The following is a 27,230-nucleotide window of genomic DNA, read 5'->3' as shown; positions in this document are numbered from 1 at the left end:
TGCTGTCTGTTGCCACTTTAATGGGCGGGCACAACAAAACGGTGTCAATTGATTCTTACAGATCTTCATAACAAATCACAGGTCATTTGTCTTTGCAGTTTCTCTTGAACTTACCAGTCTTCCAGTACCAGTTCAAGTACTATCATATTCAGTCTATCACAGAACATTCCCTCATTATCTGCATGGCGTCTGTTCAATCAAGGGCTGTGTTTATTCAAGGGCGGCAATTTTTTAAAATGACCTCAGGAACTGTAAAAATATTTTACACCCAAACACATCTGGTCATTGAAATTCAAAATGCATCAGCAGGGAACTGTTCCAGTAGTAACATGCTCCGTAGTTTATCTTCTAAGGGGATGAGCTGGTTGCTCGTCCATGAACATCATTTAGATATTTCCTGGAGTCACTCTTGTGTGTATAATACTGGTAAAATGCGCAAATTTTAAATTTTCATCGGCGTAATCACAAAGTTATATAAAGAGTTTTGGAGGAATGCCAGGGAAAATGTTTTATTTATGTATTCATACTCATAAATTTTCAAGCATTTTTTTTAATGCAGTGTTAATAGTGATTTGAATTTGATATTTAATAAGTTCAGTCTTGCACATAAAAAATAAAAAGGTTGTATAACACACATAAAAAATGTAAAAAGTTCTCTTTTTTATTTAAAATTTTTCCTCTATTTGTATATTTGGTAACCAATTTAAAATGCTACTCATGTTTGTGTACCCACCTCTTGCAAATCACCACTACATTTTATTATGTAGTCTGCTAGCTGAGCTACAATGTCATTGCCTTGGCAAAGTACACTTCATACAGACCTATGGGTTCTCAACAGACCTGAGTTGTTGCTCTTGTGCAACAGGACAGTGACAATCCTATGAGAGAAAATCTTCCCTTCATGGGTGACACTGTGGCCAATTGTGGCACAGTCAGCACGGGCAATCACAATCAGATTCAAAATCAGACTGCTGGCACATGGTTATACTGAGAGCCAGTTCTTTAGAAGGATGCACAGCTCAATAGCCCTTTCCATTTGTTTTAGTAAATTGTCAATTTAATTTTGTGATGTGTACTATGACTTTAAGTACAATTACTCACACTGGGAATCATTCGTAGTGTGATTGGATTAGCTTTTGTCTATCAGTTTAAACAAAATAAATTCCAAAATTACAAGGAGTGTGAATATTGTCTTCCTCTGAGCTGGGTAAAGTGACTGAGGTCAGCAAGGTGCACTGTAACCAATAAGTATGTGACAAGTCCTTAATATCTTAACAAAACAATGATTTTTGTGATGCACTTCTTATTCAAAGAAGCAGGCATTCCTAGGACAATGTCAACTACAGACAGTACTTGTATGTAACAACAGGGTTGCGTAACTGAATCTGGCAAAGCAATGATTGAACTGTTCAATGGTCTGCCAGTGTGTTCCAAAGGGTTCGTCAGAATGAGCGATGGCTTTTGGGATGCTGGGATCGGGGAAGAGAACCAAGCCAAGAGAACTTCAGTGTCCCAGAAAAATAATGACACAAATGGATCAAGCTGTTGACGGGCAGCGTGCAGTCGAGGAAGTGAAAAGCTCCGTTTCCTGTTTCCCTGAAGTTGTTATGGTTACTGAACTTCTCCAGCTGTTCTAGTTGATGGTTACATAACCACCTCTCAAGGGCTTATAACATCATTACTGTCCACTGCAGAGCCTTGCTTGACCAAAAAAAACATGATCCCCCAAAAGCATCCCTTGATGACCACGCACAGGGAAAAGAGGTCTAGAACCTCTCTGCAAGGTTCCAGACAAGATTAGTGTGACCTATGACCTTCACTGTAATTATAACTGTAGAACTTTTTGAATCATGACTTTCCAAGGCAGTTGAGTGTTGATGACTCCATACACTAGTGTTGCAAAATCCTGGTTTTTGAAAGTAAGCACAGAACACTCCAAGCACATGGCAGTGATCCTGTATCCAACACTGCCGTACCTTCAGGGACCAATATAAATGTGGATCCTCCCAAGATCATCATCTGGTTACCAGGAAAGTTGGAGACTTTTCCGAGGACAGAACAGTCTGTCCGTTTCAGCGTTCAGTGAAAAAATAAGATGTAAAGTGATTCATCTGGCCAGCAAATTATGTAATAGCAGCATTCTGTTGACTGCCACCTGAAACTAGGATATGACCTGGCAGCAAGCAACAACTGTGGGGGCCAAGCCCAACTTGAGAAAAAATGAAGTCTGTACAAAATACTATAGCTGTAGTTATTTAGTTGTAAAGGCTTTGTGTCCCATTTGAAGCCATCCGAATGTCAACGTGACACCTGTGGGAATATGGCCCAGTAACCTCTTAATTTAAACCTGGTTCCCCATCACACCACCTAGGAGCTCAGCTTTTGAAGGTCTGTGCTGGATTCCCATGCCACACTATGAATTTCAGTTATGAGTTTAGAAATTCCACTTGACGTGTCACCATGTGACCTACACGGCTACAGGTTCCTGGTTCCAGAATAAGGCTTTGTTTTTCAAAGCAGGGGTGGGTATATGTGAACAATTTATCCAAATAGTTAAGTCTACACTCACAATTCCAGCAGGGATCCAAAAAACCTCTTCCAGCTCCTCTAAATCTGTCATTATTATAACTGACAGACCTGCAGAACTTGAATGTGATTCCAATTGTGTCTACGCTTTGAACCGTCCCAGTAAACTCATAAAGCTTCCAGTCATTTCTGGTCATAACATACTTAGTCAAGCAAATAATGTGCTCAAAGCAGGATTCAGATGCGAGCCGGAACAGCCAAGACCCTTAACCAGCTGGGACTGGGTTTCGAGGCAAGGCACAGGTCCAGTCGGATAAGGAAGGGAAAAAAGAGAAGGGTTCGGTGCCGTGATCCAAAACCGCAGCAGGGGGACTCACACGACGAGTCGCCGCCTCCCTCCTCCGAAAGTGGAGCGGATCCCGGCCGTATTGAGTAACAAACGGGGGGAGGGGGGGCCCTCTGCTCTTTTCCAGGGTGAAGCTGTTCCAAAATCCATTTCAGTTGTTGCGCACGGGTCGGCGAGCCTGCGAAACTGGGGAACTGACGTTTCGATTCCTAACGGTGCCGTCTGCACAGGCGAGCGAACGTAAATGAGAAACGGGCTCGAAGCTGAGGCTTCGTGTTTCAGAGCAGACGGGGGGGTGAGTGTCCTCACCATCTCGAGGGGCTAAAAAACCTTTTTCCTCTCTGTGATCCTGCAGTTAGTGACAGATTCACAGGCAATAGACTACTTTATGCATGGAGTAGCCTAATCCAGGGACACTGGCTTATAACCACTAAAAAAGGAACTCTGCAACAGCAGCAACCCATTACTCAGAGCTGGAGAGCGCAAGCAACACCAGCAGGGGGCAGCGTTCTCACTGCAATACGGTGGCATTTCCACAGCATAATATCCAACGGCACCTAACGTTATTGAATTTTAAAGAGGACCATAAACCATACCAAGGATCTTCTAAAGGTGCGGTAAAAGGTTTTAGTAACACAAACATAAAATGGAAGTGTAGATTTTAATCAAAGGCCAAGCACTTGCAATAAAACCGATTGCTGAAGATTTTAAGTTTGATGTTTATGACAAGGTACGCAGATGTTTCAAAGAACTGTCAGTTCCACTAGCAGACTCTAGATGGCAATGTTACATCGTCATGCCATTCGACTGTGGGAAAGGAAGCTATAGGAACCTTTCCCATTGGAATGAACTTGCCATAAGCACAGAAGTTAAACAATGAACAAGCTATTTAACCCATGTAGGTTTTCCTAATGGCTACAAAGCTCAATGACACCACCCGTCTGATCCTAAACTAGGTTTGGCTGGGCCATTACTGTGAAAAAGTGCCATCTCAAAAATTACAGAGGAGAAAGTTGCATTTCAAAAATGTGCTGGAAAAAACTTAAAAACATTTTCTCCTTATTTGACCGAATGAGATAAACTGCAATACAGACAAAATGCTTCCAGCAAAGACATTTTAAATTGGTTGATTTATTTTCCAACTCCAAGTAATAAATAATACATGATTTAAGAACACCAAGTACAGAATAATAATAATAATATTAATAATAATAATTAAAAAAAACGGGACCAAAATAGCTTGTTTTGTATAGAAAGAATGCAGGCACTTTACAGCTATACAGTAAGAGTTGTGCAACACAATTACAGGCCACAGGTTACCAGACAGCAGAACAGCTGAGATCAGTCACCCGTGCTCTTCGGCAATATAGGCACATGTTGAAGCTCCCACAAGACACTCGCTCTTCTTTGAACACGCGTTCTTAAGAATACGAAAAAAGGAACAAGACAGACCGGCCGTACCCATGCACCCGAGCGTTTCATGCAGTCTCAGTGCCTACACCCACAGGGTGAGCTAGCCCACGGCGTCTCCTCTGTTCTCTCCACCAATCAGCTTCAACCTTTGTGTCGTCCCAGGGTGAAAAAATAACCCTTTTCTGAGTTTAATGGCAGTGGAAAACCCCCTAACTGAAGCATTTTCTGCATGACATTTTATGACGCTACCATTACAAAAAGTTAAACGTTGCCCTTTTGTTTATATTTTTATAAAATCGGTACACCGTCCGGGCACAAAAGTTGCCTTATGAGTCTCTTAACCCTGCAGTTATTCAGAAGTCCAAATCAAAGCGCCACAGATCTATTACAGCAAGAAAATCAACAATGATGTAGTGGTGGAGACTGGAAAAACAGTCACTGGACTGTGGAGTAGGAAAAGTCTTTCACTGAATTACTGATGAGTGACAGGATGTTTCTACATAAAAAAAATACTGATTTAGGGTTTAAAATTAAATGAATAGTCTTCATCACAGGGGTCGACCGAGGGCGGGTCATTTATGACCCTGCGTACGGGGGGGCGTATACATAATATGCAGACAACGCAAGGGTTAAAGCACCTCCCCTTCCCTCAGTGCACATCTGACACTGTCTAAACACAGAGCAGCTGGTATTTATAGTGTATGGGCGTAGGAGGGCTGCTCTTGGGCTAGCCTTTTAGCTCACGATGCATAATAAGGTAAGGATGCGGACGGAGGGAACAGGACCCTGGGTCAGAGCTCCGAGAGGCTTCATGAACACAAGGCTCGAGGACCCGACGCAGCACAAACACATGCCCTGCACGCGCACCTAAAATGGAAGTCAGAGACTGAATTTGGCAAACAGTTGACATTCAAGCGAGGAGTATGTGTGTGTGTGTGTGTGTGTGTGTGTGTGTTTGTGTACGCATGCGTGTGTGTGCGTTTGCCCGGATCTCTTGCTATGGAGCCAGGGTCGCCCACCGCCGGACCTGACCGCAACGACACGTCTGCTAGGTCGCTGCCCTTGCATCAGCCGCCAGTTATGTCAGCCCAGGGTCACGACCCCTGTCTCTGCAGAAAGGGAAGATTAGGTCATGCCGTGGGCATGCTAGCCAGTCATTAAAGATTAACAAAAAAATAACACCGATTAAAATTACCAGAATGTCAAAGAGTTCGTAAGATGGCAAGAAATGTAGACACCACATCGCACATGCTTAGTTTTACAGGATTACAAGGGATTGTGGGGAAAAATGCAAGGGTTCTCATTGGCTGCAAGTATGAACTCATAATATTGGTGATGCCTTAAATTTCCCTTACGCACTCTTGGCCTAGGTTGGTCAAATTTGAAACTAAAATCTCTCACTCCAAAAAATTAAAAAATAAAACCTACACAACATATGCTTTGTGCACTGGTATAGTACATTGTTAAACGTCAAAATACACATTTTCTGTTAATCATTCATCTTATTTTTTAAAGTCACCTTAGTTTAGCTCCCATAATTATCCCCCAAAACAAATAAAAGTAGAAAATATCCCGAAAAGGAGAAACGGAGAGGGCGAACAGTGGGCAGTTTTTAGGTTGATTCGTGACAGACCGACTTGAGCTACTGCTAGCCTCCACTGCCGCAGTCCTCCTCTCTGAACTGTGACCTTCAGCTGCTTAAGGCAGTGAAAACTAAATTTAAAAAAAACAACTAAACAAAAAGCTGAGAAACATGGAGCCCAGCGTGAGCGTGAGTCCGTCCGTGAGCTGGCTGCCCTGGGGTTGCAGCCGTGCTGGAGGCTGGCAGGCATGCAGGCAAGTTCGGTCTGAAGATGAAGAGAGGTGTTCGAAGAGGAGAAGTCCGCTCCGCAATGTCCCCGTTGGAGAACGCTAGGCCCCCCTGAACCACGTTCCTGTTTCACTTCTGCACCCCCGTCCCTCCTCCTCTTTCTCCTCTCGCTTCCTCGAGCGCTGTTCCATCCAAAAACCTGCCGTCCTGTCCTGATGATGTCATATGTCCTGGCTGCACCCCCAGGATGGTCCTGAGAGGTTTGGTGGTGGGATGGGGGCGGGGTGGGGTGGGGGTGCGAGGCGGGGAGAGGTGGGCGGAGCTCAAACCTGGCTGACGGGCAGGTCTCCTCCGTCGTCCAGCATCAGGGGGGCCTCCTCGGGGGAGCCGCTCTCGAAGCTGCTCCGGCGTCTCCATGGCGACGGGGCGCTCACTTGGAGAGCCGGGTCTCCTGGAGGGACAGGCGGGCCCGGGCCCCCCCTCGCTGCTGGCTGGGCCGGGGCAGGAGGCTCATGAAGTCCTCGCTGTCCCACGCCAGGCTGCGGGTGGCCAGGGAGTGGGCCCGGGGGGGCGGCGGCGGGGGCGGCGGGCTGGAGAACAGAGCCTTGTGGGTGAGGCGGGGGCCGTGCGCCGAGGAGGGGCGAGCGGGGGGCGGGGCGCCCCGGGTCGCTGCAGAAGAGCCCGGATGGTGCGGGACGCTCGCCGTGCTCCTGAAAGAGGGGGTGGGGGGGGGGGAAGCAGGGAGGGGGTGAGGGGTGTGCCCGAGCGGACACACAAACACAGTCAGAGACAGGCTCGCCGCGTGCGGGGCACGCCGCACCGCTGGCAGCGGCAGCAGCAGGAGCTGTGGCGGGTGCAGTGGCAGCAGCGGCGGCAGCAGGTGTAGTAGCAGGTGTAGTTGTAGTAGTAGTAGTAATGGTGTAGTAGTAGTAGTGAAAGTAGTAGCAGTGGTAGCTCTCATTTTTGGAATGTTAGTAATTCAGTGTCAGATTTTACTCTCTGCAAAACAAAAAGGGGGGGGAAAGGACAAAACGAACAAACAAAAACAGACAAGGCGAAAGCGTCAGCAAACGAACGTTAGCATGCACTGCCTGAAACGCGCTCTTCGGTTCTGCACCCCCGGGCGGCTCTGCAGCCGTCATATTCAAGGACCTGTCCGATGCGCTGTCCTCGGCGTTACTCCGGAGCGTGCGTCGCCATGGTGACGCGAATGTCAGATTTGCAGATCAACAGAAGCGTGACTTGAAAGCTCGGTAAATGACCGCTAAACCAGACTAGAGAGCGTGCCTTTCCACGGGCTTTCCAGAGAAGAAAAAAAACCCCACTATTCTGAGACTGCTGTTTGTTCCCCCACCGCAGTAAAATCCCTCTTTGTGATGCTACACACGCTACACTGGGTAGAGAAGAATCCTTTTTTACTGTTGCCTGGGTTCTTCCGCTAAATGGGTCTGGACAGCAGGTTAGCGTCTGAAATGGTTTCATGCCCAGGAACCTCATCCTCGTGAGCAAGGAGATCAGTGTTGACTTCACGAGCTCCTTAAGTCCAGTCAGTACCTACCGATGCGGTTAATGTGAGATGCCATGCCCCAAAACTACCCAAAAAAACAAGCAGCGCAATCTACGCGGATAAATAAATACCTAAAAGTGGAAAGGGTATTTAGGCTGGACGCCATCTGATTCTTAATGTTGAAATGCTGATACTGCAAAACTGGAGGCTGTCCAGCATTGTTTGTTCCGGCGTGCAGGAAAAGCAAGTCCGAGATTCCCAGAATGTGCATCTCTGGTCCAGCCCCCACAATCAGAGGTCCACAGAGAGGTCTTAAGGAGGGCGATACACAACAAGGAAGCGGAGGTTTGCTAACACAGCAATAAAAAATAGCCTGGAAATGGACAATGCAGCTCATTTGCGCCAGCGTACTATTATTGAAATTGTATCAACGGGTAGCGACTTCCCGAACTTAAGGGGGACTACAGAGGATAGCATTTACCGAAAATATAATTGCCCTGGTGGTTTAAGTTCCGTGGTAGATCAGAGGACTTCAACGAATGAGGTTTCACCATTTTGGCCAATTAAGGTAAAAGCAGCGAGCCAATTAGGTTATGTGGGGAAAAAAATCAATTTTTTTGCAAATTGAAACCTTTTTCTGAACCTTATCTAAATTCTTTCGTAAAAGTCAAATTATGTATGTGCTGACAGAGATCAATATTTTAGAACTCTGGCGACTTAAGATAAAACACATTTCGACATAAATCACGATGTGCTGTGTCAAATGATGGACACACTGCAGCATCCTTTCAAAATCATTTTTTTTTTTTCAGTTTCACGAGTTCCCTTTGAATTCGGTCCAAGGCTGCACTCCCATTGTTCCTTTCATTTTAAAAGGCTTTAGGGGCCTTCGTGGGCAACATCATCCAGAAAATAAAAATCGAAAAGCATGAGCTGGAAATAAAGCCAAATTTTTTTTATCGCGGAAAATAAATAAAAAAAAGTATGAAAGCTGAATCCTGGCAAGCCCAGTTACACTGCATTTCTATCATGGTTTGGGCGTGCGAAAAGAGTAACACTCCAGAGGCTACGGCGAGAAAGAAACCGAACGCACAGGAAGACAAAAACAAAATGGTACGGGCGACACAGAGACGGGGATAAACGAGAGAAGAGGGCAAAGCTTCCAAATGAGAAAGTTAGAGCTCGGGAAAGTGAGAGGGAGCGGAGGGAAAGCATGCCGGCATTCACAATAACCGCCATTCACAGACAGAAATACGCAGAGCCACCAAAGCCAGTCAGACAATAAGCATTCACACGATTCACAATAAGTAAAGCCACATTCACATGTACCGATTGTTGATTTTGCAGATGCCCTTATGTAGAGAAACTCTCGTGTCATTTGAGGCCGACATAACCTAGAGCTACAATAATCTATGTAATAATAACCCTGTAATGTACCTGCGTGAGCTAGACTTCTTAAAGCACCCTGGCCTCACTTAGCAGACTCTTTCATTTCAGCTGGTCATTAGCAGCATCAAATACAGAACAAAAACGAGATTTGCACTTGTTTAATCAAAGAGCAAATTTTTAAGTAAGGGGATGTGAGAGTCAAGCCGAATGAGTAAGTCTGAGAGTGACATGCATGATCCCATGAGCTGCAGGAAGAGGTTGGGTGGGAGGGGTGGGGTGGGGGTTTCCGTTTGTTAGACAGCCAGAGCATGAACACCTCTGCTAAGGGTCAGTGTGAGGAGCCGTGGTAATGGTTAGCGTTAGCGGTTGTGTTAGCGTAATAAGGAGGAGGGCCATGTTAGCATTTGCAACGGCTGCTGCGTAGACGTCAGCATGACTAGCAGGGATGTGTACACGGGGGGTGACGGGGAGGGGGGGTGGTAGTGGGCGGGGCTAAAGCTTGTGTTTCCACACCTCGTGAGCTAACGAAATGACGCAGGTCACCCAACTACAGTGACCAGAGAAACTCAAGATGCTGCCAGTAATGAAGCTGATGAAACTAGCATATAACAGTATATTTCTAAAATGCATAAATTATTTTGTGAACAGTGGTCGCTCATATAGATATATATATACATTTGAATGTATAAATGTGCATGGACGTATGCGTATACTGCTACAATCATTTTCCTTCAGGGTATCAAAAAGTAATGGAAAATGAATGGGCAAAGATTAAATGGGGTAAGGTTATATCCAGACGTTACCGCCCCCTGCTGGCAGAGCCTACAGTTCAGGAGTGTGTCTGGGGATACGCAGGGTCAGGGAGGGTATGAGTTAGTCACATTGATGAGTAGTTATCAGATAACCAGGTGAGGGCACGCTGGGTTGGATGGGGGGGTAGTGGGAGATGGTACAGCCCCCGAGGCGAGGGGGGGGGGGGGGGTCTGTTTTTAAAAACATTTTTAAATAGCCTGCTCGTTTTCTTTTGTTTGCTTTTGGTAGCGACAAGCCGGTTAGGTTCCATTCGGCTCAAACTGAATCAGGACGACTACGCTCCAAACAAACAGAGAGAGGGGTGGGCTTTGGACACAGGCTCACATACGTGCTGCATTCACCATTGCGGGATGTATACCTGTGTATACAAGGGTTCGACAGCCGTCTGGCCTGACGCATCTGCAACAACACATTGCAAAGCTCGATTAGAGGGGGAGGGGGTGGAGGGCCACTCCAGCCGAAAGAGGAAAAGGGGGGAGAGGAGGAGAGAGAGGGAGAGAGAGGGAAAGGGGGGGGGGGGGACAGAAAAGGAGAGAGGGAGACACAGAAGGAGAGAGAGACAGAGAGAGGCTAGCGTGTGCTGAGTGTGCTCTGACAAGCGGGCCTGCCTTCCTCGGATTGGCCCGTTGAGGGAAGGCCGGGCCACGCCCCTTGAGAGAGCACGCGCACGGGAGCACCTGACCCAGAGCACGGTAAGCATGCTGCGCATGGTGTGTGTGTGTGTGTGTGTGTGTGCGAGCGCGTGTGTGTGTGTGTGTGTGTGTGTATGTGTACTCCAAGGAGCAGAAATCAAACAGAGGACACCCTGAGGGTAAATCACCATCAACTAGGCATTCCTGCACCTACCAATTTAACCAATAATATGACTGCAACTTGGCCGACAAAAAACACAAAAAAAACTAAGCGAAAAACAAAAAAAAAATCTTCCCCTGAGGAGTTGGAATGGGACAAAGTGATCAAGCACACGGCACGAGAGGAACAAATCAAACGTGAATCTGAGTAACTGAGTAACAACCCCCCCCCTCCCCCACCCTCATCCATCCTCCCCCTCCTCCAGGAACCCTGGTCCCGGTACATACAGAGGCTGCAGATCGGCCTGGTCCCCTCTGGGCAACGATGGCCCCGGAAATGGCCTTGATCCAGCTGTGCATGTCCTCCGGGCTGTCCGACTGCCAGACAGGAAGAGGACGAGGAAGGGCAGGAAGAGAGAGAGGGGTGACACGGAGAAGACACAAAATCTTACTGCCATTGTCCTCTTCAGCTGTAGTCATTAGTCAGGAGGAACAGTGACAAAACCGGCAAGGTCAGGGCCCATGTGGTACATCCTAACCTGTTCTTTTGATAACATGTATCTCATTGACATGAGAATGCGAAATCATTTTTTCTTTTTTTTTATTATGCTCACCTACTATAATTAATGGGCCTTCTTGTTAAAACCACACAAATGGAGAAGGGTACAATCCACAGAGCCCATAAAAGCTTCATTTCCAGCTCTTACCTGAACATAAAAGGTCCTGGAAGTGGTAACGACTTCAAAGAGATTGTCCCTCATCATAATGTCACTGTCAAGAGAGAAAAAAGATAATAAAAAATGGGGGAAAGAGGAAAAAAAAAAATCACACAAGAGTTTCACAGAGACATTCATTAACAGGGGAAAAGGGAACAGTAATCTATTTAAAACCTGCTCTGCGCGTGCATTCACATAGAAAATGGAGAAGCAAAGAGAGAGGCGGGTCGAGGCGGTTCAGAGAAAGGGCGGCGGTGCGCTGGAGAGCAACCCGCGACCGGGCGGGTCCCTCAGCGGGGGCGAGGGTTCACGACCCGCGTCTGGGCGGGTCCCTCAGCGGGGGCGAGGGTTCGCGACCCGCGTCTGGGCGGGTCCCTCAGCGGGGGCGAGGGTTCGCGACCCTCACCTCTGTTTGCACTCCTGCACCTTGTGGACCTCCTTCAGGGGGATGACTCGCAGCGGATCCTTCTCCTGGGGAACAGACCGCGCGTTAGCACCTTCAGAATCACCCAGAGTTCTCTCTGCCGGCATGGCAATTAGAGTGACTCCGCCTACTCTGGAAAAGCACGTGTTGGTGACGGGTGTGGAGAAGTGCTGCCTGAAGCTGCCAGTGTGATCTGGGTTTTGTTGAAGAGATCATGTGGAGAGTTTGGTGCACGTGCACCAACACAAACACACAGACACACACACACACACACACACTTGCAAACACACACACACAGCAGAGAGACAGCCGTGCAGGTCCACGTGTGAACAGTACCTGCAGGCTGTATGCAGGGCAGAGAGAATGTGCACAGAATGCCTTTTACAACAGGGACAAAAAAAAACAACAAAAACCACTCAGGACTTGCGTCACTTTCCCCTCTACCCTTTAATTACCCAGCCCGGAATAGAACTTTTATTACCATTGTTCCGCTTGATTTAGAGCCTGACAATCCCCCGCCCCCCTGCCCACCCGCCCCCGGCCCCCGGCCCCCAGCACAGCGGCTGGCACGGCGACAGGCACAGCGACAGGCACGCTCGGGGAGTCGTGGGCGGGTTGGAAGTCACACAGCGCCACCGACTTCCTGGGTCCTCCGCTCTGGACTGCTAAAAGCGGGGGGCGGGGGCAGGAAGTGATGCGTAATGCCGGGCCGCGGGAAGAGGGCGGCTCGCTTTGGAGTATTCGCAGAGGCCGGAAGACGGGCCAGGCGGCGGGGCTGGGGGCGGGGTGGGGTGAGGGGAGGGGCTGGGGGCGGGGCTTGAAAGGGCCGGTACGGTCTCTGGAGGCTTAGGCGGACAGAGCCGCGGTGCAGGGGGGGGGGGGGGGCGGACGTGCTGCGGCACGCTCCCGGTTGACACGGAGACGGCGAGGAATGGAATTTCGGGGCACATCTCGCAGCGTGTTGAGACAACCCCCCCCCCACCCCCACGCGCCTTGGCGGAACCACACAAACACGCTGCGTGCCTTATACCGTGATTCTTACAGCTGCAGGAGCCCAACACGACTGAAAGTGTGTGGGTGTGTGTGAGAGAAAATGTGTCTGTGTGTATGTATGTACATGTGTTTATGTGAAAGCGTGTGTGGGTGTGTGTGTGTGTGAGAGAAAATGTGTGTGTGTATGTATGTACATGTGTGTTTATGTGAAAGTGTGTGTGTGTGTGTGAGAAAATGTGTCTGTGTGTATGTATGTACATGTGTGTTTATGTGAAAGCGTGTGTGGGTGTGTGTGTGTGTGAGAGAAAATGTGTGTGTGTATGTATGTACATGTGTGTTTATGTGAAAGTGTGTGTGTGTGTGTGAGAAAATGTGTCTGTGTGTATGTATGTACATGTGTGTTTATGTGAAAGTGTGTGTGTGTGTGTGTGTGTGTGTGTGTGAGAAAATGTGTCTGTGTGTATGCATGTACATGTGTGTGTATGTGTAAAGCGTGTGTGTGTGTGTGTGTGTGTGTGTGAATACACTAACTGGGAAGGCGCTTTCACTGCGCAGATCAATTCGATAAGATACAGAATTACCCTTCCAAGAGGTGCATATACTCTATGATCTACCACATTGTGACAGTACTAATGGGCGTGAAGAAAAGGAGGGAGCAGCACAAACAGCAGTCCAGCGGTGCTATTCCGGCGGTACGCTGAACAAGGGCAGCACTCCCAGAGTGCACCCGGGTACGAGAGCGCAGCAGTGCGTCGAGCGTGCAGAGATCACAAACAAGCTCGCACCGTTCCTCAGAAGGGAATGGAGTCTCGCCGCTCCTGTTCAGACAGGCCTTCCAAAACCCCCGATCGCTCGGATGCAGGAGGCAAGCCTGAAGTGTGTAAACAATGCACAGCCCTGAAGTGCTTATCGGATGGGTCCGGAGAGGGGGTTGGGGGGTGGCATGTGGGGGGGGCTGCCTGAGACTCGCAGGTGTGACACCGAGAGACCAAACGGCCCTTTGTGCTCAGTGAAGCGGATGAAAGGAGCCGCGAGGCGCTAAAACAAGCCCCCTTTCACATCGCTAACGGCAAACGCTACTGAATCTGCCACCTCCGAAACGGCGGCTTTAGGGCACTGGGGTTTCTTTGCACCGCGAGTGAACTCACCTGGTCAGATTTGAAATAGCTCACTGAGTGCTCGTCTAACAGGAAGTATCTTCGTTTCCAATTTTTCATCTGAAAATGAGGAGGGGGGGAAAAAAACAAATACACAAAGCGAGTTAGGACGGAACACGAGCACCGCGGACAAGTTCAAATCCGTCAGTGATGAAAGTATGCAGTTATCAGCGCTCCTACCATCTCTTCAGAACGCCCACGCACTGGGACAAATCAACAAGCTGGCAAACGAGCTTTAAAACTGTTCCCGCGGACAGGAAGTGCCCCTGAGGTCCCCAGCATGAGCGTGTGCTGCTGCCGGCCCGCCCCCCCACCCCCCCGGGGGTACTCACCACGGCCCCCTGCTTGACGCAGTACCCGGCCTTGATCACCGCGTGGGGCCGTCCCACGAAGTACGGCATCTGGCTGTGGGCCCTCTTAAGCCCCCCTCGGTCCGCCCCGTTCTGCCCGTCGCCCCCTTCCTGCTGGGGAGAGCAAGGACAGGACAGGCCATTCAACCGCGGCGATAAGAGTAGGATGTTCTGTTGAGAAAACCCCAAGAAATTTTGATTGGCTGCAATGTCTCAACAGGTGATAGCCAGCTGGGAGAGAAGGGAGGGACAGTCTCCCCACCAGGGTAACTACAAGAACCGTGACAGGCTTGGTTCATGGTCAGATGGATGATTTAGATTGGCCGGGGGTAGTTGGCCCTGGTGACAGTTTCGAAACCCCACCACCTCCCACCCCACACACACACAGGAAGTGGTGGTTGATCTGGATATTTCATGTGTTCCATCTCAAGCGCTACTGATACAACTAATCAAGCCCTTGATTAGTTATATCAGGTGTGCTTGACGTGGAACACATCGAATAACAGGATTCGGCCAGGGGTACCCAAGCGGAGGTTTAGGTACCACAGTTCTAGCCTATAAGAAACCTCACTGCAACTGGCTTGCCCATCCCCCCATGTCATACAATAAACAGGACAATAAACAGGCTTTTCCACAGATAGCCCATGGCTGCGATTATCCAGTGCCTTGTGGGAGGGGAACATTCGATGCCCAGAACCGTGCTGATCGGTGCCTACCTGCGTCGGCGTGATGATGGGCACTCCTCCTATGATCTCGGTCTTGTAGGAGACCTGTTTCTTGCCACCCAACAGCTCTGGCAGATTATCGTGCTGTACGTCACCCGATTTTGGCACCTGCGAAAGTGAGACAACATCCTCAACGGCTCGTGGTCAAGTGCTAAAGCGTCTCTTAAGCGTCTTTCAAGACATAAATAACCAAGTCAACAGGCTCGGCATGGCACGGGAGAAGAGATGAGAGAGTGTTGGGTAGGTGGGCGAAAGTTTCAGGTCGGTGTGTGGGTGAGGGCGTTAGGTGGGTGAGTGGGTGAGGGTTTCAAGAGGGTGGGTGGGTGAGATGGTTTTGGGTGGGTGGGTGGATGAGAGGGTTTCGGGTGGGTGGGTGGGTGGCTGAGATGGTTTTGGGTGGGTGGATGGAAGTGAGGACTTGAGGCTCAACCTCACAGGAATAAGGGATGACCGAAACACCCTTCCTGAGAAAGACTCAGCGTTTCCCCAGACAGGAGGAACTATGGGGAAAATGCGGGGACTCAATGGGGAACCACTGTGTGCTAGCTGAGCGATTCGGTGATGTGGGCCCACAGAGAGGGGGAGAGCCCGGATAGCAGACAGACTCTCCTTCTTACATCTACTGCCGCGGCTACGCTCCGGTGCACCTGCGGGGGGGGGAAGGGGGGGGGGGGTGCTGGCAGGGGAGGGAATGCGGGCTCAGGGCTACAGGGACGGCGGGACAACTAGCGATTATGCGCTTCCCCTCCCTTCGCTGAGGTCAGTGAATGAGAGCCCTGTCCCGCGGGACGCCATCCCAGAGCGCCCAGGGGGACCCATCTCCCACCCAAACACCGTCGGTCCGCTGCAGCTGCGAGGGGGGCGGGGCGGGGAGGGAGGGACGCCATTGGCTCCTCCAATCCCCGCCCGCTGCCCGTCACGCTACGGGGAGAAAAGGAGCAGAGCGGAGTGAGTCACCGTCTGACTCACCCATCCGAGCAATCGTCGCGGAAACAGCGCTGATTCTGAGAAAGGCAAACAAAAGCAGGCCGAGCGGGCCTGGCTGTTTCCACCGGGCGCGCACGGGAACAACCAACCAGAGGAAACCGGGAGCGCCTCAGCTCTCAGACGGGATTCGTGTGACAGAGCAAAGCCGGCCCCTTCTGATAAACGTTTTAAAAAAAACGCTGCCGAGGTCGAAACAATCCCAGCAGCCGCCGGAAAGGCATTGCAGAAACATTTCTGATGTCATTTATTAAAAAGCAGGGTGTGTTCAGGACTGCAGACTTCTTCAGGACAGCCCAAGAAGCGGGAGTCCACACCCAAGCAAACGCATAGAGTGTGCGTGCTAACACTGAGAGTGAGCTATCACAGAGTGCCAACACAGTGTGTGCACACGCACAGAGGGTGTGCTAACTCAGAGGTTGTGCTAACATAGAGGGTGTGCTGACACAGAATGTGTGCTAACACTGAGCGTGTGCTAACACTGAGCGTGTGCTAACACAGAGCGTGCGCTAACACAGAGAGTGCCTAGCATATTTCTCAGCTGCAGAGCAACAGCAGCACAACCCTTTTAAGAATGATGAGCCTCTTTTGAATCCCGGCCAGCTGACAAAACAGCTCAGGCGTGCATTGTGCCTGCCGCTATTAATAGGCCGGAGGATGTCAGAGCGCTGCATTAGCGTCCTGCGCGGCGCTGAGCGCGGGAGAGTGACAGCGCTCAGACAGCGCTCAGACAGCTGATGGCGCCTCGTGCTCCAGCGCCTGGGGGCCGTGTTCTCCACCCGGCCGATCGATGGCCCCCCCCCTGCCCCCCCCCACCCAACCAACCAATCACAGCCACAGGGGCCCATTACACGGGGACGCCTAAAAAGGGTTTGACCGGCAGCACTTCGGCGGGCACGACAACATGGGTGTCACAGGGCAATTCAGAGATGGCTTCCAGTGCCGAGGGAGCTGACCCAGGATCAGTTTCTACCGTTAGCGCGAAAACGGCTGGGATTGGGGCCAGCGGTGAGGAGGCTGATCCTGGAGCAGTTTTGTCTTTCGGGTAGTGGGCAGACCCAGGCTGTAAGCAGAGATAATGCAGGACACTGCCACAGACTCCTCAGGCCTACGGTCTGACAGGCAGCCAGCACTTCCCCATCACAGAGGCGCCGGTGATGACAGAGAGCCTGTCGGGGGGAGCTCAGCGATCATTCACAGACACAAAGCCCATATCCGTCAAGGCCAGCTCAGGCGCGACGGGCGCTCGATCGCTCACTCGGTCGCAGGTGCGCCGCCTGACGGCTCGGGGGGAGGAGGGGAGACGAGGGAGGGGGAGGGAGGGGGTAAGGGGGGGGACTCACTGTGATTTTGGTGGCGTTGTTGAGGACGTTCACCCACTCCACCAGGTCCTGTTGATCATTAGCCTGCAGGAAGAACTTCCTCATTCCGGCGTTGATGACTGCAGAGAGACAGAGGGAACGGCGGGGTAAATAAATCGGCGGGCGTGACAGGCCGTCGTTAGGGGGGAGCTTGTTTAAAGAAAGTTAAGCGTCCAGACCATTTGGGGACAGGGACGGGGGGACGGGGGGACGGGGGGGGGGAGCGCTAAAGTGATTTTGTCAATTAGCGCCGCTGGTTACCGAGCAGCCCGTCCGCAGGGAGGCGGAGCTAATGGAGGCCATGCGGCGCAGTGCTGGAAGACGCCTGGAGCACTTCACATTCAAACAGCGCAGTCCAAAGAGACTGAGAGGAAGAGAGAGGCAGAAACGCTTACAAAAAAGAGAAACAGAGGGGGGGAGAGTGAGAGACGCACAGAGAGGAGAGGACAGAGAGAGAGAGAGGCAGAAACACATCCAAAAAAGAAAAACAGAGGGGAGGAGAGTGAGAGATGCACAGAGAGGAGAGGACAGAGAGAGAGAGGCAGAAACACATCCAAAAAAGAAAGGTAGGGGGGGAGTGAGAGAGAAGTGAGAGAAAATAAAAAGTTGAGAGAGCAGAAGTCGGAGGAGGAGAAATGGAACACGCACTCCATCTTCTGTGTTCTCGACCGTTGTTTTTCGTTTTTGTTTCCCCCCCGACGCACAGACCGAGTCCTGCTTATCGAGCTCTCTGCCGACTAAGCTGAGGCCAGCATATTTTTGCACATTGCCTGCTACCCCCTCTGCTAGAATGCAGGCCCCACTAAAGACCAGTAGCTAATCACCTCAATCTCCTCAAGCTAATCTTTCAGCCTGAACAAACATCCCGACTGTATACTGAACAGTCTCGGCAGGGCGCTATATGGAAGCAGCGGTTAAATGCTATTCCTTTGAGAAGGCTGCTATAAGAAAGCTGCCACTTTTCAAGTACAAGGATCATTAAGAAAAATATATATAGTGGTGTGGACTGGTGCCAACAGACCAGTACCTTAATAAACTCAAAAAATATATACTGCTCACTTATATGTATATATATATATATAAGTGAGCAACAGTACACGTGTGGTGGTTGTACTCGAGTGGGCTGCCCGGCCAGGCTGTCCGTCTGCCAAAATGGGGGTGTTATAGAGCTCCGAATCGGGAGTGCGTTACGGCTCCCGCGAGGGCCCACCCATTACGGCAAATGAAATGACCGGCGCCCGAGCGGGGACCGTGAACGAGACCGCGCGAACGTCGCGTCGCTTTAATATTAGCCCGTTAGCGCTCGGGGCTTCGCTTCAGCGGGGACGCCGTCTCCGCAGCCCGAGCTTAAAAGCCACCCGGGGGGGGTGGGGGGGGAGCAGGAGGGCGCGCGACGGGAGCAGCCGGGAGGGGCTAAGGCGACCCGGCGAAACGCTCGCCGCTTGACCCGCTTCGTCGCGAGGGAAGTTCCGCGAAGGGCGCGAACGCGGCTAACCCTCCGCGGGGAGTCGTGCTGCGCGTGTGACAAACCGCGCCTCCGCGCCGCGCTCTGTGGAGAGAAGGGGGGAGTTCAACCGACCAAATATTTGCCCTCGACACTCGTAGAATATTTGAGCGGCTGATTATTCCGAGTGTGGGTCAGTGCTGGAGAGACGCTCTCAAAGGAACAGGCTCCCCTCTCTTTGTCTCTCTCTCTCTCTTTCTCTCGTTCTCTCTCTCTCTTGTGTCACCCGGAGCATGTCGGCACACAATGGCTGCATTCTTCCTCGGTGTGGGCTAACGCATGCTCGCCCCTCCCCCACCGCGCGCTGCAGGCCCTGCACCCAGCACGCTCTCTGGCCCGAGCGTGTGTGTGTGCCTCTGGGTGTGTCTATGTGCGTTTATTATGAGGTGCATATGCGCGTGTGTCTATGTGTGCGTGCATGAAGTGCATTTGTGTGTATGTGTGTGTGTGTGATGCGTGTGTGTGTGTGTGTGTGTGTGTGTGTATGTGTGCGTGTGACATGAGTGTGTGTATGAGTGTGTATGTGAGGACCCTCTCTCCCACTGGAATACAGGAGGGGACAGGAGAATCAATCCTCCAGAGAGAGGACAGTCTATCACTGCAGATCTGAAACGGGCCACTCACCAAAGCCAGTTAACAGACATCGAAAGACAAGCTGAACCGACTCTCTCACTAACAACTCACTAATGGACCTCAGCTCGTTAACGGGTGTCAACAGGACCTGTAACTCCCTCTGAAAAATGTGTCTGAGTATTGAACTCCATTTTTTTGCCGTTTCCCTGGGACAGACACCAAGGAACACATCCTGTGTCTGAGGAGTGAAAAGGCTCTTGTGTCCAAGCCTTCCGCAGCAAGCGCTCAGCGCACCGCCGCCCCCGGGGGGGGTCAAGGGGACGCCGAAAATGTGCGGGCGAGAGAGGGGGGGGCTGACTCACGACAGGAAGCCGTTCCGCAGATTCCATCCGCGCGGCTCACTCCTGGTCCCCCTGCGGCGGGGGGGGACTTCTGTTTCCGGCCCCCGCCCCCCCCCCCTCTGCCCTCAGACCGATCCCGGACCCTCGTTAGGACCGATGAGACATCCATTAACAGCCCTTCTTACTGTAAAAGCCCCGTGAAGAGGAAAACTTCCCACGGATGATGCATGTTTTACTGAAAAACAGCGGTCTGTGGGGGGGGGGGGTTATGGGAGAATGGAGAGAGACTGAGAGACAAAGAGAGAGGGACAGAGGGGAAGAGAGAGAAAGTGAAAGGAGAGAAGGAGAGGAAGGCAAAAGAAGAGAGGGAGTGAGGGAGAGGGTAGTAGGACAGGGCAGGTAAAACTGCAAACGGGACTCGCGAGTCGGGAACTAAAAATACCCCCCCCCCCCGAGTTTTGCGTTGGGGTTCCGATCTGGACGCCAGCATCCTGCCGGGGGAGGGGGAGGCTGCCGGGTCGGCCCGCGCGGTCAGCGACGGGTCACCCCGCCGCTTCCTGCCATTGAGGGCCGCTTCGACAGCGCCGGGTCCGACAGGAAGCCGTCGCACGCGGGCCCCGACGACAGAGCCGGGGCTTCTGGGAGAGGGCGCCGAGAGACGGCTCTTCCGCGGGAGCCGCGTGGGGGGGGGGGGGGGGGGCGCGCTCGGTTGGGACAGAACCGTCTGCTCAAATCGGGACCGGCGTCCATGTGATGGCATATGGGTAGGACCCGCGTTTGGCCTTCAGAGAATGCCCGTGCATGGAAGAGCAACCTGGGCCATGTGGCCTTGAAAAAGGGGACTCTAGTCCCCAGGATTCCCCTGTGCAAAGTGTGGGAGAAATGACAAAACCAGCTGAAACTAGACCATGCAGCACGGTGAAAACTCCAGGCGACTGTAGCGGCTAGGCTGGGGACACTGAGAGCACACCCATCAGCTCTGCATCATCCTCCCCGAGGACCAATCAGAGGCGAGAGGTCGCACTCATAGCCACCCACCGACCTGCCACCTGCTTCCTCCCACACTCACAAACAGAGCGCTCTCTAACAATCTCTGTGAGCTCCCCTAATCCCCCCCCGCCTCCCCCGCCTCCCCCAGAACAGCACGGGCCCCATGGGGGTCCTGGGACAGGTAGAGTACCGCTGGCGCCGTCCCGTTTTGGCAGGGAGCGAACGCGGGCGTGTCTCACTGACCCTCACAGGGCCTTTCTTAATCCTACCATCAAACGCGCCACCTCGCTTTTAACGCATACCCAAATTTCTACGGCAGGAGCAGGTGAAAGGTCTGCTCAAAAACCAGGTTTACCTGCTTTTCAGGGCAAGCGTTTAATGAAAGGAAAACTTAGAAGACAAATGAAGGCCTCGAAATGGAACACTGGGGAGTGATAAAACACTGACGTACAGTATCAGACAACATGAACAGACGACAGTAGTCCACCATTACCTTCTATGATTTTTGTACATGATGCAAATGGGTGAACGACTCTCCTGCCTCTATGACAACGATGCGGACACACCTATTTATCCAGGTCTCCTAATTTGAGCCGTTGAATAACGATGTATAAAATCGCGTTCGTCATTAGCGGACAGGCTGTGGGGTCGGCCATTTTAATTATTCACAAACCCGTGTTTCCTGCCTTATTCCGCCTCCATTAAAGCAGCACTCTGTGAAGCAGCCCATAAAAGCCTGGGCATGACTGCTGCAGTCTCACGTGGAGTCTCACACCTGCTTAACCTCGCGATCACTAATGAATTTAAAGGGCCATACACACGGAAACCCATTGAACATTTTGTTCTTCAAAATTCTAAGTCAGTATTCTAGAACTCCAGTCCTTTCAATTACCGGTTAGTGATTGTTACATCATCATTAGAATGTTCCGTTCGGAATGTTCTGTTAAGAACATTCTAATGACACACCTGTGATCTCACACCTGTGATCTCACACCTCTCACAAAAGGGGAATTAGCAGCGCTGCATAACTGAGCCATGATCTGACTTACTGAAATCGGCACAACAGTGTGGAGAACTTACCGAAGCAGAACTCCGCCTTCGGTCTCTGCTTGGTGGCATCGCTGACCTGAAAAGCAACAGAAGGCGTAAGGGAGAAATAAAACCGCCAAAAAAAAAAAAAAAAAAAAACACAGCGCGTAAATTCTTTCCAAAATGCAGACAAACAGGTTTTTCCGGTCCGCCTTGGAAAATCAACCGGAATTAAAGCAGGGGCTGCCGGTCACGCCACTGACCTTGGAAATGTAGGTGAGCTTGAGGGAGCCGACGTGCGCCGCCCCTGTAGGGAGGTTCTGCAAGGCAAAGAGAGGACAGTGGTGAGGGGTCAAAGGTCACAGAAAGTTCCTGCTCGGCCTATCAAGGTCACGTTCAAGGACTTCCTTTTTTAAAAAAAATTTTCTTTTAAATCCGAGTTCAGATATTAAACAGTGGGTTGAACCTCTTATCTTCGGATGACTCATTCTGCCGCAGATACCGAAAATTGAATCTTTGCTATTGACCAGGTTTAAGCACTCAGTCAGTGTGATTCCATTATGTAGTAACAGGGTTCTGTTTCTGTCTGGTGGCATAAGGAGGGGGTGGGGGGGGGTGGTGGGATGCGTGGGTTTATTGGTTTTGGAATGCAAAACATTAGATCCACAAGTCAGGCGGACAAACCGGGTTCTGCAGCTAAGGGGGATTTCCACATACAGCCTGAAAGGCCGGTGTTTTATCTTCAAAAACCAACCTGTGAATAACTAAGTACGCATGCTCGTTTCCTCTAGAAGCGCGGGCTCGAAAAATGCTTCGGCGAGGTATTCTTGAAAAACGGGTCTAATACCAAAAGCAATTTGTCACTCGGTTCGGTTCCATTAAAGTGCCAGTCAAACGAATCGCACACGCTGTGCTGCGCGGGACGGCAGCGTTCATTCTGAAGCGCTCGGCGGAGAGCCGGGGCTGAGCGCGGCGCTTCCGCTGCCCGGGCGGGGCCGAGCGGCGCGTCAGCTCTGCCTGAGGAGAGAGTCAGAGGCGGGCGCTTTCCCCGAGTCAGCGGGAACCTGTTCTCCAGCACGGCGCGTGCCGGCGGGTTAGCCCGGCGCTAACGCTAACGTCAGCCCGGAGGAGGGCAGGCCTGCTCGTCACTGGTGCCGTCAAGCTGCGCGACGTCGCTAAACGCAGCTTCGCTTACAGGCTAGCGGACGCAGCAAAGACTGTGTATTTAACCACTGGTCTCACCCTAGCAAGAAGGGAACAAAGTCTCGTGAGCAGGGTGTAGGGTAACAGATTATTAATATTCAGGCTGACTGAGAGAGCCCCACGCATTTGTATTTCTGCAAAATATCACGCCATCAGAGAAAGGGATGGGGATTATCGCCGAGGAAAGATAAGACGTAACGCATTAAAGATTATCAATCCCCGACATCTTTCGGTTGAACTGTCTTTCTAGCAGGAATAATAATAAAAATGGGAAGAGAGAAGACATCTTCCTCTGCTTTCTGCAGGCGAGCAAACACAAACGCCTTTTTGTTAGAGCCTGCTCCTTCATTTACAGGTGCATGTGAGAAAGCTGGGTGTAATAGGCAGGGGAGTGAGAGTGAGAGTTCTGGGACTGCAGTCAGCAGCACTAAATACACTGAAACACAACCCGACATTCTTGATCAGATTAGAAATACACCGAAACGCAAACCGCCATTCTGGCTCAGATTAGAAATACATTGAAACGCAAACCGCCATTCTGGCTCAAATTAGGAATACACTGAAACACAAAACACCATTCTGGCTCAGATTAAAATGGCGCACGCACACAGCTCAGGAGGGGCAGTGAGAATCTGGTCGGGAGGAAATGTGAACAGAGCTCTCTAAAACTTTGAGAGTGTCTCCAGGGACAGAAAAGCAACGTGAGAGGTGACTTATTTAAAGCCCGGCGGCGCATTAATAAAAGATGCGCTGTACCGTATCGCCGTTTGGTCATAAGTACCCAGTCCAGATATATGCCACTGATCTCTCAGGCCCAGGACAGGGATTCTCTGGATCCAACATGACGCCAGCTCTGCAGGGCACACGCACATGCACTGCCTCTCCAAACAGGCGCTGCGCATACTTCATGCACCAGTGGTAAAGCCCTTCAGGGGCGATAAACCACACTGCTTCTCGGCTCCTGTCACTTTCAGACGTTGAGGGAGCTGAGACAGCGAGGGTGTGACGGAACACGCGAGTCTGTCAGATTCACCACTGTGACCACAGCGAGCGAGCCTGAGGAGCCTCTCCTCCCCATGACTCTGCAAGGCTGAACCTAGAGGGGGAGGGAGGGCGGGGGGGGGGGCGGACGGACCCAGAGGACGCGGTTGCATCTTCAGAGAAACACTGTAACCAAATTCTCTTCACTTAACCGCAGCCCAGACCTACACTGCCCGCCCACATCCTTTTGATTGGCAGGAGCGGTCGGATCCCATTGGCGGATCGATGACAAAGTGGGCGGCTGTTACAGTGCTTAATCGAGCGACGTGCAGGCACGCGGTCCACACGTGCCGTAGCGAGCGGATCATTCCGGAAACGCTCCCGATGCTCAAAATCAAACGGGCGGACATCAGCTCGGGCGTCGGTTCCCACGGCAACCACGCTCTCAGTGCTGACAGCCCTGCTTCTGGATCGGCCTGGCGTCATCAGTGCAGCTGGCACAGGTCACAGAGCCCTCTACCGGAGGCCCAAAGGCTCGGTGCCGCTTCCTCTGTTCTAGCCTAATCCGCCATGCCCACGTGGCCCGATGTCCAACTCCTCTGAGATGACTGACATGTCTCAGTGTGCCGGCGCCACAGCGCCCCCTGTCTGCCTACCTGCGGGTTGTCCATGTACCAGACCAGGCTGCCCTCCACGGTGTCCAGGATGAAGTAGCGGCGGAGGAACTTGCCGCTGCTCTCATTCTCCTCGATGTCCAGGAAGCCACAGATGCGGTTCTGCCGATCCACGTAAGGCATCTCCGGGCCTGCACATTCCACTGCTGCGGGCGAGAGGGGGGGAGAGAGAGAGAGAGAGGGAGGGGGGGAGAGAGGGAGGGGAGAGAGAGTGAGTGTGAGAGAGAGGGAGAGAGAGTGAGTGAGAGAGAGAGGACGTCAGGGAAAGTGGGAGCGAGGCAGGAAGTGCAGCTCGGGCGGCGGGAGAGAGCGCGCACTTCTGGCTCCCGCGCCGGCAAAGCCGATCGACCCCTTCCTCCCGCTCGACTCCGCCCCTCAGCCGTGACACGGGCCGCCCGCCCCACCCCGCCCCGCCTCCCTCCCTGTTTTTCCGCCAACATCTGGCCGGCGTTCCGCCGTCTGGGGACGGAAGTTTGTTAGCTTTGAGCGCTGATCGCAAGCGTCCGCTTAAGATGTGAATCAGAGATCAACGACCAGACTTCTTTCAACGTGACTAATCCGGGGAGGAAGTGCAGATCCTGCACGCGCTACGCGGGCCTCTGCTCTACACAACCAAACACGAGGTTCACATGCTGCTCGAGGGAGACGTGTCCCGTACCTGAAGGCGCAGTTAGCCTGAACCCGAAGCGCGTGAATTCTCGTCAGTGTGATGTGTGGAGCTCCTAATAACGGAGGGCTAACAAAGACTGAAATGTACAGCCCGTTGTACAATGACCTCCAGATCTAGACTGAGAGACAGAAAAGAGAGAGAGGGTATGAGAGAGTGACTGAGAGAAAGTGAGAATGAGTGAGTCACAGTGAGTGAGTGAATGAGAGTGTGTGAGTGAGTGAGAGACAGTAAGACAGTCACAGGGAGTGAGTGAGTGAGTGAGTGAGAGACAGAAAGAGACAGACAGAGAGAAAGAGAGAGAGAGAGACACACAGAGAGACAAAAGGGAAAGAGTATGTGTGTGTGTGTGTGTGTGTGTGTGTGTGTGTGTGTGAGAGAGAGAGACACTGTCCCAAGGTCAGTAACAATATAAAACGAATTTGCCTTTCTCCCATGTGACAGCCTGGCTCACAGATGAGCCCTGCTAACTCTTTCACCCTGATGAATACAAATGGGCTTCTTTTGCACTGTCACTGCCTGTAATACCAGGAATCAAGAGTCCAGCAGTACAGCAGCGACACACCAGTCACTGAGGTCACCAACACAAGCTTTCATTTTCACAGCTTCTTGAGAAATAAAAAATGTGTTTAGCAAAGGCCCACGTCAGATTCAATAGTTATATTTTACTTAAATGCACTTAGAGGCCAATTAACAGTCACATGAATGTATTTACCCAAGTCCAATTTCCCATCCACTTTATCACCAATCTGCTACTTCAGAGCAAATAGAAAAAGCACTGAATAGGCACTGAGGTGAAGATACTCCGCTGATGGTTCTGTGATTGAATGGTAAAATGACAACTACTTAGAGGGGCAACACAGTCACTGAGCGAACAAGGGAGTGAATGACTCACTGAGTCTGTCAGGCAGTCAGTCAGGCAGTCAGTCAGGCAGTCAGTCAGGCAGTCAGGCAGGCAGTCAGTCAGTCAGTCAGTCAGTCAGTCAGTCAGTCAGTCAGTCAGTCAGTCAGTCAGTCAGGCAGTCAGGCAGTCAGGCAGTCAGTCAGTCAGTCAGTCAGGCAGTCAGTCAGTCAGTCAGCCAGTCAGAGAGAGGGAACATTGCGTGTGATTCCTCAGTTCACAGCAGATCCTAAAGGCTGTGTGAGGATAACGGTCAGATGAGTTTTTCCACTTTCCCACGAAGCGGGCTCCAGCCACACAGAGCTCTTTGATCCTTCCCTCTGAAGGCACTTGTAGCCGATGGCATGCGAAGCGCTGCGGTTTCCGTGGCGATGTCGCTGCTTAAACACACCCCCCGACACACGATGCATTACGAACAGGCCTTACGGGAAGAATGGGGGGGGGGGGCGAGATCACGACACCCGTGCAGCCGTTTGCCGACGGGGCCGTTCACAACCCACGCGCCCAACCGACCCCCCCCCCCCCCCCCCGACCCCCCCCCCCAAAGGGAAATCACGACCAAAGAAATGAAAATAAAGCTCCCGATTAATAAGCGATTCTTCAGCAAACCGTTTCAGCGCGGCGGGCGGAACAACGCGCCCCTTGTCCGAGATCGCATTCCCCCGTCCCACGCACAGCTCCAAAATACGAGAAAAGAGAAAGAGAAGCCTTTCGCTGGTATCGAGTTATAAGGTCAGGGTGTTTCTGAGATCTTCACAAACGCGCTGTTGAAGAGGCCGGCTGGAGAGGCACGTGGACTGCAGGCCTCTGTGCGCTGCTCTAGGTCACGGCTGCCCAACCCTGTCCCAGGAGGTCTACTGCCCTGTAGGTTTTCACTCCAACCCTAACAAAGCACACCTCATTCAACAGCTAGACATCTCATTGAGCTGCTAATTAGGAGAACCTGGTGTGCCAAATTAGGGTTGAAATGAAAACCTACAGGATGGTAGATCTCCAGGAACAGGGTTGGGCAGCTCTGCTCTAGGTCCACACTGCTGGCCTAAACCTGAGCAGGATCAGTGT

General features: G+C 51.5%; 1 protein-coding gene across 8 annotated transcripts in view; it reads right to left on the bottom strand.

Annotated features, from left to right (window-relative positions):
• Window positions 1-3,983: 3,983 nt before the first annotated feature.
• The window catches only part of plekha1b (pleckstrin homology domain containing, family A (phosphoinositide binding specific) member 1b), a 29,253-nt gene continuing 6,006 nt past the window's right edge, over window positions 3,984-27,230 (bottom strand). The window contains exons 2-13 of one of the 8 annotated variants that reach the window (XM_035405712.1): window positions 24,583-24,746; window positions 22,006-22,062; window positions 21,794-21,839; window positions 17,288-17,385; window positions 14,952-15,068; window positions 14,218-14,406; window positions 13,877-13,945; window positions 11,718-11,782; window positions 11,303-11,366; window positions 10,884-10,973; window positions 10,133-10,203; window positions 3,984-6,805 (exon numbers count right to left, since the gene is read on the bottom strand). In XM_035405712.1, the coding sequence (XP_035261603.1) occupies window positions 6,526-6,805; window positions 10,133-10,203; window positions 10,884-10,973; window positions 11,303-11,366; window positions 11,718-11,782; window positions 13,877-13,945; window positions 14,218-14,406; window positions 14,952-15,068; window positions 17,288-17,385; window positions 21,794-21,839; window positions 22,006-22,062; window positions 24,583-24,723 (1,287 nt within the window). In that variant the 5' untranslated portion in view covers window positions 24,724-24,746 and the 3' untranslated portion in view covers window positions 3,984-6,525. The other 7 variants (XM_035405715.1, XM_035405716.1, XM_035405717.1 and 4 more) reach the window with 7 other exon arrangements.

The sequence above is a fragment of the Anguilla anguilla genome, chromosome 2, assembly GCF_013347855.1.
Source record: "Anguilla anguilla isolate fAngAng1 chromosome 2, fAngAng1.pri, whole genome shotgun sequence".
NCBI lineage: Eukaryota > Metazoa > Chordata > Actinopteri > Anguilliformes > Anguillidae > Anguilla > Anguilla anguilla.
The sequence above is the reverse complement of the archived record's forward strand: the minus strand, read 5'-3'. Positions and strand labels throughout refer to the sequence as shown.